A 12,309-nucleotide genomic window follows, 5' to 3' on the forward strand; every position below is an offset into this window, starting at 1 on the left:
TGAGCATGAGAATGTGGGTCAAGGATGAACTCCATTCCTTTCCCATCAACCCCTTGGAGGAGATGTTAGAAAGGAGCCATTGAGTCTGTAAGGATGGTTTATAGTAAAGAATTTGCATTTATGTGCAGTTGTCCTCTCTGACCCACATTTAAAGCTGGAGTGATGATGGGGAGAACAAAGCTAGTAATTAAGCATACAGAATACACTATTTGCCAGTAGTTAAGTTCAACTATTTTTATAGTACATTTTGTCATTTGTTCACTTGCATTGTATGAAACCGGGCAATGTGAACATGCTGCATTTATAATGATGTGATGGTCAATAAATGATGTCAGAATTTTCATTTTGAGGTGAACTACGCCTTTACAACTTTTTTTGGGAAGACTGTACTTAAAGCCTTTTAATAATACATTATAATAGCATTATGATACTGTATAATACATTATAAAAGTATTTTTAATGCATTAATTTTGCAGTGTAATGTAAGGCATGAATAATTATAACCAGTTATAATACATTTTAATACTTATCTATTCACTGTTACACCTTTAGGAAGTATAATGCATTAAAACACATGATAAACAACTAATTTTAGATGTAACAAGGAATCTCAAATATTATATTTGATTATAACATCAAATATCATAATCAAGTTACACACTGGAATGTAATGTGTGTATATATATATATATATATATATATATATATGTATATTAAATCTGACCAATGAAACCAGGTTGGTTTCTAAATAAAAACTGTCCTTACACCAATGCATATAGGCTATCAGATGTTTACTTATGTGGGAGAGGAAATGGAGGAGGTTGTACCTTCACAACGAGGAAACGGATGATCCCAGTTGCGTGTAGTTCCATGTTGACAGGTAAGAATGGAGTGTCCCATCAGCTGATACCCAGGATAGCACTCAAAAGAGATGGACTGACCCACATTATAACCAGCCCCAACCACCACACCATTGTGAAAGGGTTCAGGATCAGGACACTCCTGAAGTTCATAGGCTGGAAAAGACAGACATATTGCTACATAAAACATGGGGGAAGAAAACGTATGATTCATTTTTGAACCTGCTAGAAGAAAGCAGAGCCCATGACAAGTGCATCTGTTGTGACACCTCAAAGAAATGAATTTGCATTGAAAAAATGATTGCTCTGAGCTCCAAGCACCAGTCTAAACCGAGTTTTACACTTAAACCATATGCATGGAATCATGTGATTGCTATACACCAACAAAGCATTGGGATTTGATTCAAAGCAAGTGCAATCAAAGCTTTGGCAATGACAGATGCTGTCATTTTTTTTCTCCTTCTCAGATTTCAATTATGGAGGTCTGAACTTCATGGGAATGCAAACAAGTGATCAATGTTCATTGCAGGCAGTGAAAGCACCAAAACACTTACATCACAACATTCCGTCCCTGAGTTAAAATGTTTGCATTTCTCCATTTTTTTCTGTCTATTTTCCTCAATTATATCTTAAAGTCATTCTGAAGAGAAGTTTTGAAATAAAAATTCATACACATTTCTTTTCATTAGTTCTGTCTGAGTCTGGCGCCATTATGAGAAGTTTTGCCAAATTATTTTTCAAATCTCACAGACACAAAAGGAAATACGCTGAAGCTTTCAGACAGACTGACCATGACTAAAGAAATTGAATTATGTGGATCAGAGCATCTTCTGTAACAAAGCTCTGCAAAAGGGTATACTGCCGGATATAATGCTTGATTTATATTCTAATGTACACATAATTATGTATTCATGAATCATTTCAATACTGCAAACTGTCATTGCATTACAGTGTAAATTCTGATAGCTTCATGGATCTGTCTTAGAACAGGCCATTTCTATGATACAATTTTAAATTCACTCATTGGACTCATATTCTACTTTGGATTCTGGCATCAGCAGCATTTTATACCTGATGGATTTTATGCACAGCTTCACAGAGAATGGGTTACTATCGAGTTTACTCGTTATCTTGACTGATTGTCTTGGCAAGGTATTGAAACTGATATTCAGATTGAGGTTCCTGAGAAAATTAATGTGCAAAGGCAGAACTGCAAAAACAATGCTAACTACAACAGAATGTGAAGTAAAATGGTCAACTTTTTCAACTTTTAGTTTCCTTACCCTGATAATCAAATCTGAAGCCAGGCTTATTCTGAGAGTGATCACTATGGAAATATATAGTGGTCTCATGGGAGGTGGTTAGAAGAGATGGTGGTATGTCCTGCCCACTGAATCTGCCGATCACTGTACTAGTGTCAAAAGGTCCATTCCTAATTTCTAGGAAATCATGGTTGGCCTCAGTGGAAAAGTTCAAGAACTGCACATGAGCCCCTGTTTGGATGATAAAACAGGATGTGTTTAGTAATGTCAAAGTTCCATGCCATCCCAGTCATCTTGCTAACAGCTATTTTTATGCAGGCAACATGCATACAAGAACAGCTTCTATCTACCTGAATGGAGAAACTTATTTCAAATAAGCAATACAATCAGACACTAAAAATGCATTTGTTCATGCTTGTCCAGCTAATTTTCAATGCTAAAATGAAATAATACAAATGATATTGGTTCTTGTAATGAAAAGGCGGGAATTTGATTTCTATAACTGCGATATTGGGGACAAGATTTCTCCTATTCATTTTTCCATGAGTGCTCTGCCTCCCCCTCATTCTGTCTCTGATAACATTTCGTAACAAACCAGATAAATATCATGGTAAGTATCACCGGCTTTAGCCAATACATCTTAAACTAGAACTCACTGGCATTACCAGGCAACTCTTTCTAAATAGCATCTGTTCATTCTGCTGTGTCCTCACCATAACCGACTGGCAAGTAAATCCTCCAGGTGCAGTCACTGTTGCTAGGGTAGTTTCCTGGGAAACCAGGGCTGAGGATGGTGCCTTCCATCTCCTCTCTGATTCCCCCACACTGAGCTGAAAGGAAAAATGGTGAAGACAATATTAAAAACATTAATTTATCGAAAACACATACTGCGATATAAACCAAACCTGATGTGGTCAAGGTTCAAGTACTTCTAAAGGCCGATAAAAACAGCTGACAGCTGTCAGGCTATTTTTAGAGAATGATATGAGGCAACCAACAGGCTATTTCCACTTCTTTTGATTGGTGGGAATATAAATATGACTGAAAGTGAAAATTGCGGTCACTGACCTGCAAATGAACTTGTCTTTTATTGGAGAGCCAGCATGGCTTCCATAGTTGCTAAATATACAGTGGGATCCAAAAGTCTAAGAGCACATTGAACATCTAAGATATAAAATATACAACACACACACACACATATATATATTTACATAGTCGAATCATGTATATATATATATATATATATATATATATATATATATATATATATATATACACACATATATATTAGTATATATATAGGGTTAGTGCTTGAAAAAACACGCTCAAGGCCGCTGAGGCTCATGCTCAACTGTGCACAAGATGGAGCGGGACGCGGAAAATGAAGTAAGGCCTATACCTGCAGCTCAAGACAACTTTTTATTTTCTCTCACACAAAGCACAGAGAAACAACTTTCTAATAAAGCGACCAAACTGCCTGTCAAGTGATAGACGAAACTGACTTTTTATCTTTTTTAAACTGAAATGAAAGGCAATGTGGATAAACGTTCACAGCCACGATGTACAGAACATCACACAAAGATATAGAAGAAAATGAATAAAAACATTTTAGATTAATTAGCATAACTCTACAGCGCTACATCGATGCACCGAAAAACAATAAAAAAAATAATTTACAGAATGGAATTAGAACACAATATACTGTTCTAATAAATAAAAAATGAAATAGTCATAATCAAGTCACAGGTGCAAAATGCCTAAAGTGCAGGGGAACTTATATTCAAAACACAAGCCACAAATAGTTAAATTAGATTACCCAGAATGATCAATAAATAAATTAAAATTAAAGAAATTATTAAAATAACAAAAGTATAGCCAGAATTGTCAACTTTGTCTTTTTAACTGCAGAGACTATATATTGTTTATAAACGCTAAACTGGAGTGGCAGTCTTTTTAGCTAAACATTCACAGCATCCAAAAATCAAACTAGAACCGGCTGAAATGTTTTGAAATCATTTTTCTCTACCTGATCGGAAAAAAAAATCCAGTCTTTCACGCGATCTGCCTGTGTCCATTTGAGTCTTTTCAAATAGTGCGCTAGTCAACTTGTTAACATTGGCCGGCAGAAGTGCGGCGCACTTTTTGGTTCATCTTTTACCATTTCGAAGTGCATCCAATTCTACACTTTAGATTTACTTATCCCAGACATTGTAACCCCTGCCACCAAGATGCTCCTCTGTCGGTCACGAATCATGGAAAGTGAAACTTGTGGTTGGATTTATTCACGCACATTAAAAAATATTTATTAACAGATTCTTTCTTTTCACATTTTTTTATTTATAGCATTATCATAATAGGCTGTATATTAAGCTATTGGGAGAGAACCGGTAGGTCTATGTAAAATCAGATATTGAGCACCCCCATATCTTGTCTCATAACACTATATATATGTCGACTATTCAGGGTCACCCCTAATAAATGTGTGACCTAATGTAATCTAATGTGTGACCAAATAAATCATATTTCAGATAATTTTCTAATTTCTAGTAAAATCACAAGATGCTTTTTTTCCAATTTCACTTTTCACTCAAACTGTAAATGAAAAGGAAAAAAAAAATCTCCATGGTGAAAGAGCATGTAAACATGCAATGCAATGTGACATCTATGACAGCCTGTGTGGGCTACAATTCGACTGACGTTTCACGTTGCTTAGCAATGCGGTCTACCTTGTTCGGTGACCCTGAAAGCTTTGTGCCGAATAAAGAAATGTAACACATTAGCTTTTCTATTGACATCATAGGGGAAACAAGTCTTTCATTTATTAAAAAAGGGCAATTCACTTCCCAAAGCCATCAAAGGCCACTCGAGCACCTCTGTAGCCTTCAATCTTCTCATATCAGTGAAAACGTATGCTCTATCCCCTCCTCCTCTCGAGGCTCTGAATCTAAACTACTGATTGATTCAAATATCACTCTGATTAAAGCCCTGGCTTTGGACTCAAAGAGACTCTACGGATGTGCTGAGAAGCCCTACAAAGCTTCAGATCCTGAATGGAGTCTATAGTGGAGGAGTTCAAAATATGCTCTTTTGAAAAAGCAGCAGGAATCAAGAAACTGCTGATGACCATCCAAGCAATGAATCATCTCAAGAGCTCAGCCAATCACAGCAGGAGATAGAGCTAATAGGGATCTAATCGGACGTTAGGTTTTTTTTCAAGAAACATGTGATGCTATAATGTTGATCATGTGAAGACTCTTTATCCTTGCTCTTTTCACTGCATTAGATAAATTAACCAACCAAACAGCAGTTTTTAATGAAATACGGCACAAGCACAATTGGATCATGTTCAAAGTTAATGTGATGAACTACACACTACTAGGACATCTGTGTGAACTTGAGGAGAACTGACCTCATACTTTCACTAAAAATGAGCTTGGGACCAGCTGGATAAAAGCAATAACTGCATAAATGGCTCAGAAAAGTGAAGTTAGTTCTGTGAAACACTCTAGCATCATTTATTTGATAATTTGCTACCTAATGCATTGAAATTCATACATTTTTAAATGTGGCTTAAGTGCCCGAGTACTTTTTGGGGCCGCTGTACCCACGGACACAAGTACCCGTGTAGTTCTGTACCATTTGGGACTCTGTGGTAGATATGAACTCATAAATCTGCAGAAGCCAGGATTTAGAAAAGAAATAAATGAATAAAAGATGACAGAAGTTATTACCGATGCAGAGAGGAGGCGGATAGTTCCAGCGGCGCACAGGCCCTGGCATGCAAGAGATATGGGAGACTCCCTGCAAAGATAAAAAATAAAAATAAGAAATATCGTTTGTTTTTCAGTCTTTCCTTCATTCATTCAGTATTCATTCTGGCCACACTCTGACATTCACAGTTTGGATCATCATGACTCAGACACATTTTTCTTTTTTCTCTCAGATTTTACTCACCCTCATTTCGTTCCAAACCCATACGACTTTCTTTCATCTTTGGGACACAAATGAAGACATTTTTAATGAAATATGAGTGATTTCTGTCCCTCTATTGACAGTCCATGCAACTACCACTTTGACACTTCAAAAAGTTCATAAAGAGATCGTAAAACTAATACATATGAAAAGAGCAGTTTAGTCCAAATTTTCAGAATAGACACAATCGCTTTATACACTGATTTAATTTACATATAAACTTTCACATATAAACTTAATTCACATATAAACTTTCATTAACGCACACATCTGTTGTGGTAAACGGAAGCTCAAGCATGTTTGTTTGATGCGTGACAGAACCAATGAGGCTCATTCATGTTACGCAGCACATTTGAGCTTCCGCACGAAGTTTGTTCTCGTGCAACAAGCAGGTTCGGTTGAGGTTCTGTTTATGTTCGCTGATCAATGTTTATATGTGAATAAAAGCCTAAATTCAATCTGTTCATCATATAAAGCGATCGAGTCTCTTCAGAAAATTTGGACTAGACCACTCAATTCATATGGATCTCTTTATGAACTTTTTGAAGTGTCAAATTAGTAGTTGCTTACCTCTCAATGGAGGGACAGAAATCTCTCAAATTTCATTAACAATATCTTCATTTGTGTTCTGAAGATGAATAAAAGTCTTACGGGTTTGGAACACCAAGAGGGTGAGTCATTAATGATAGAGTTTTGGGATTTTTGGTGAAGTAACCCTTTAAGTAAGGCACAAAAAACTGAAGCTCCTCGCCCTTTCATGGTTTTAAGTCTGGACCCAGTCTGTAACAAAACCCTAGACTGTAAGTAACTCGTTGTGGTGCTGTGCACGTCACAGTGTTCTATTTGCACACAAATTTGTGAGACAAAACTACTACAAATTGCAGATGCTACAATAAATTTCAAACCGGCTTGAAATAGCTGTAAGGTTTGTGCACTGTCCCGGGCAGCCAACAGGTTATGAAAATGCAAAATAGCAGTTGATCAACATGGGGGCCAGGCATTGGCAAATCTATTAAATTGCTGCCACCCCCATTTCTCCAATCAACTTATCAAAAAAAACTGACTGCAAGGTCTTTTGAACCCATAACATTGGCATTACTTCCAGTATATAATTGTAAATAGTCTGGATAGAAAAATAAATAGGTTTCCCCGAAGAAAATTGTTTTCTTTTAGTAAAAGCTAGACAAATTTGGTAGGTGCCAACATGAACGTGTTGCGTAACATGCTCTCAGTCAAGGCTAATCATGGTTTCCTCTGACCACAGCGTTTTGAGCAGTGAATTATTGGCTACCGAGAGCATTTTAAGGATATTTTTGGTACTTTGTACAATAAACCATTTTGGAGCCATGTTGAGACACAATTTGATGGCTAATATAACATCTGTGTCCTGAAGCGACCGCTGCTGTATTGTGTCCACGGTTTTGTCCAACTTTTGGCAAGTTCACTCTCACCTGCAGAGTATATCCAGGGTCACACTGAAAGGACACCACATTGTTCATCTGTAGTCTCTCGCCCACTTTGAAGCCATTCATGGGTATAACCGGTTCAGGACAGCTAGTGAGAGACACAGCTGTAATAGAAAACAAGACAATAGGACAAATAAAGAGAGGCATTAAGCTGAATGCAAAAGCTAGTTGAGTTTTTAGAGATGTGTGTGTAGTCCAGATGCACAGGACTCGCAACAGATGTCCTACTCTTGTACTCCAGACGGAAACCGGCTGCAGAGACGCTGATGTCTGAGAAGAAGTGCAAGTAGAGCTGGTTGGAGGTGCTGTTTAGGAGGGCTGGGACTGTTGTACCTGTAGAATAAAGAAGCCATTAGCATATTGTGATTATGTAGTTGAATCAGTGTGTCCTTGACATCTTTTTGATAGTTCACACTGCTACTGTTCATAAAACCTATTAAAACTGTATTCTTTAATTGAAATAAAGCTGAAATAAAAGAATAACAATACTACTACTAATAAGATAATAAGCTTGAAAAGTAAAACTGAAATAAAAATACATAAAAAAAAAAAAAAAAACCTAATAAAAATGACATTACAAAAATACATAAAAGCAAATAAATTAAATAACATTTTTAAATAAAACACTAAATAAGTGTACAGGCATTTCTGTTATTCGGTTTCAAACATTATGATGAAATACAAAACAACTGTCTGAATATCAAGTTTTATATCTTCACATTTACATTGCATACAAGTCAAGTGAAATACCATAAAAATATTCTTTGTTGTTTTTCTTCAAGCATTCATTTCTAAAAGCCCAATGCAGATGAGAACAGTTATGCATTCATTCGTCTGGAATTTATACAACTGTTTTAGTCATATGGCTCAGTGTTTGTGGATCTGATTGACTCATTTGTCTTCACTCTGTACTCCGTTATTCATTTTAGGATGTATCTTTCATTTATCTCTCTCTAGGGCACTTGTAACATTTGTGCCTGGTCTTTGTGCCAATAAAAGGGAAAATTCAGCCTTCCCTACTGTGCAAGTAGCTTCTGTTTCCCATAATGCAACATAAATGCACACTAGCAACAATAAAGACTCGCTTTTATGATCTATAAACCCTTTCAAAAAAGCAGTAACTCTTCTATACTTCATATTGTAGTCTAAAAATTGTTGCAAAACTACATTTCTTTACAAAGACAAAACTGTGCATTTCTCTCAGCCATGCATCCACAGAGAATCTTCCAAGCATTCAAAGCAACAACAACAAGATTACTGTGACAATGTGTGTTTATGTAATGAACTGAGTTACAGAAGTATTACACAGCCCACCTGAGAAGCTCCCTAGCATGGTGTCAGTGTTGTCACCCCCATCAAACACCTCGAGAGAGTCCCAGTTCTGCTCTGTCACAAAGCTAATCACCTGGATCTGAGAGAAAGGAACAGAACAAAGGAAATAATACAGTGGCTTCCTTCTTTGTGAATATCAGTGGATTGTACTGACAAATATTACAGGCACTTGGCTATCAGGCATGATATGCTTTAAAGTTCTGCGTATAGTCTTGAAAAGTTACAAGAATATGCCAAATAAAGATTGATGTTATATATAACGTTTCAAATGTCATCTTCAAAAATGAGAGAGGCATTCTTCTGCATTTGTTGTATGAGCCGTTCACACAGTTTTTCCAATGCTCAGCCCTGTAAATATTTTGGTAGACATTTATTTTTTCCGCCCCAGCCTCAAACAAGTCTAGAAATTGGCTGGTCACAGTGGCATGACTGTGGCTATCGCTGGAAGATTGTCACATCTGATAGCCTTGCTGTCAAATGGCACATTTATTTGTGCTTGCTTCACACAGTGAATTGGAAATTTCATGTGAGGGAGGGGGTTAGTTCAATATCCAGCCTTCATGAGTGCTCTGTCTGACACAAAACGAAAACACACCATCAATCCACCTTAAAGAATCAGTTAAGAGCTCTTCTACACTTCTTTCCCAAACCTAGAGATAAATGTAGTGTAGACAAGTAATACACCTGAAACGAAATTTGTTCAGTGATGATATTTGCTCCTTTTTAGCATATTTTCAGACTTTTGACAACATTCAATACGCAAGCATTTTATCTGAAATTGCATTCAAGGGTGATTTTTTTTTCTTTTTCAATCAGATAAGCCATCATTTCAACCACTGTAGACAAGCACTTCATTATCAAAAAGAAGTAAATTACAGGAAAAATCTTGTTTAGAAATAATCAAGGCATGTTTTCCACACTTTTCACTAAAACTCAAAGAAGAATTTTAAAATCATTTTCATTTATGTGCACCAATTTAGCAATGCATAGTAATAAACAGCAATATTTACTATTTATATAAATTTTAAACGCATAAAAAAGCCATGTGGGGATATTCAATAAATATTACTAAGCCTTACATCAGAGTAGAAGAAAATATGCACAATAAGTTGTATAGGGATGTCTCTTAAATCTCCTCATCTGAACCTCTTTCCTTTCATACCACTGCCCATTTATATCACGTCTCTCTTACTTTTAGGGATGCTGTAATCATTTCTGCATGGCTCCAATTCTCCTATAGTGAGAAGTTTATGAATTGGGTTAAAGGCAATTAAGTAAGTGGTCCTGAACTCCTCCCATGATTCAGAGATATATTTGATTACATTTGTATCCAACAGGGTGAGGCAAGTCTGGAGAGGCAGATGCTACTTGAAGAAAAAAAAAAAAAATCACTTGCATCCAATCAACACTGCTCATCTTGCCTACCTTCACCATTTAAAGCTGCATTTAAAATGTGCTTACTCATAAGACATGTAAAGGAGACTGACTTTTAATCATGTTTGGGTTTATACTTTATTTTAGGGGTGTAACTATACATAGTAACACTATACATAATTAAAGCTGCAGTCCGTAACTTTTTTGGGTTAAAAATGACCCAAAATACATTTTTGAGCAAGTACATAACCAGCCAGTGTTCAAAACTATCTCCTTACCTTAGCCTGATTCACAACGGTAAGCTTGTAATAATGTTTTTTAATCTGAGTGGTAGTGGTAGGTTTCCGCGGGAAATACGAGTTTGCCTTTGCATCATTACATCACGTCAGTATACATAAAGAAGGAGTCCCGGATGCTGCAGGTGACGGATCATTTATAGCCTTCTCTCACAGCAGCTGGAATAATTAAACTTGTCATTTTGATGGCGGATTGTAATTCAGAAAGGTTCAAATGACAATCATAAGTGACAACTAGAGATTCACCCGAAGTCAAAAGCAAAAGACTTCGGACGTGAATACACACTAAATACATGTAGTCACGCAATGCTGATGTTGTTAACATTAGAAATTTGAGAACAAAGTATAACAATACTAATAACTCACACGGTTTGATTTGATATGAACTGAGCAATCGTTAGATTTAATCACCATTGGCAGCGTGATTTATTGTAATGCCTTTTTTTTTCTCAGTTGGTCAGAACAAAATTGGCAGACATGTTACTTACTTGTTCAGATGACATTTTCCGGTGAAAATTCTTATTTTGGTCATACTTCCAAGACTACAATCTGTGATTGCGAAGTACAATATCCACCGGTGCGGTGACTGACAGCAAACATTGTCCTCAAAACATTAGATTCATCCGTGATGTGGAGCCGTGCCAAGCCCCAACCCACGTAAATAATAATTCCGCAAATAACTGCAATTGCAGGTTTCAAACAGATATGGCGACAAAGAGGCAAAACTTAGGGACTGCAGCTTTAAGTACTGAGTAATAATAATGAACTACATGTACTTACTATAAGGTTAGGGTTAGGATTAAAGGGTGGTTTAGGGTTAGTGCATGCAATTATGCACAATTTATAGTAATTACTATAGTAACTACATGTAACAGGACACTAAAATAAACTGTTGCCTATGTTTGTTATAGGTTTGTGCAATACTACATACATATGTTTCGATAGTATATGATGAACAGTATATGTACCTCACCAAGGCTCCATTAATAGATTTTAAATTGTAATTTATTCCTGTGATGGCAAAGCTGAATTTTCAGCATCATTACTTCTGTCTTCAGTGTCAAAAAAAAAAAAAAGAAAAGTTAAACAGTACCATTCAAAACTTAAGGGGAAAAAAAAAAAAAAAAAAATTCAGTCATTTTATTCAGCAAGGACAGATTAAACTTTTAAACTGATCAAAAGTAACAGTAAAGACATATTTATATTATAATGTTACAAAATATTTCTATTTCAAGTAAATGCTGTTCTTTTGAACAGCAAATGCAAAGGCTACAGGTATTCGTTTTAGACCAGACATATATAATCTGGTCCTTAGAAAGACGGCCACCCAAAGTAGGTGCCAAATAATCTCAAAAAGCTCTTTACAACCAGGTTGAAGAGAGGCCAAGAAGGTAAAGCTGAATAGAGTTATGAAGTATGACTGGAGGAAATGATGGCTGTAAAGATACTGTTCAAATTCTGACGATTATTACTGCCTTCTCCCTTAGAATCTAAACTTTTATGGTCTGCACTGAAATGAAAAATTGATACGGTTAAAAAAGTAACAGAGTTGAAGCATTGCAGACTTGTTAAACGTTCTTCCGTGACCACATTTAAAAGTGTCGCACTGCACTGGAAGTGATAACGGCATTATCCAACTGAATTTACCCCTGAAAAATTCAGGCAGTGCTAGAAAAATCACAGAAACAGAGATAAGAGTGTTGACTCGTTGCATATTTTGATACTGTCTCTCACCACATATTTTCTC

At 36.3% G+C, this 12,309-nt stretch overlaps 1 protein-coding gene across 2 annotated transcripts in view; it reads right to left on the bottom strand.

The window, feature by feature from the left end:
• Nucleotides 1-12,309, bottom strand: part of csmd2 (CUB and Sushi multiple domains 2) — a 291,911-nt gene that overhangs the window by 53,985 nt on the left and 225,617 nt on the right. For both annotated transcript variants that reach the window (XM_051873150.1, XM_051873151.1), the window contains exons 36-42: nt 8,875-8,971; nt 7,789-7,893; nt 7,546-7,664; nt 5,854-5,923; nt 2,836-2,952; nt 2,144-2,353; nt 828-1,016 (exon numbers count right to left, since the gene is read on the bottom strand). In XM_051873150.1, the coding sequence (XP_051729110.1) occupies nt 828-1,016; nt 2,144-2,353; nt 2,836-2,952; nt 5,854-5,923; nt 7,546-7,664; nt 7,789-7,893; nt 8,875-8,971 (907 nt within the window). The remainder of the gene's footprint in view (nt 1-827; nt 1,017-2,143; nt 2,354-2,835; nt 2,953-5,853; nt 5,924-7,545; nt 7,665-7,788; nt 7,894-8,874; nt 8,972-12,309) is intronic.

This window comes from Ctenopharyngodon idella, chromosome 19 (assembly GCF_019924925.1).
Source record: "Ctenopharyngodon idella isolate HZGC_01 chromosome 19, HZGC01, whole genome shotgun sequence".
Classification (NCBI taxonomy): domain Eukaryota; kingdom Metazoa; phylum Chordata; class Actinopteri; order Cypriniformes; family Xenocyprididae; genus Ctenopharyngodon; species Ctenopharyngodon idella.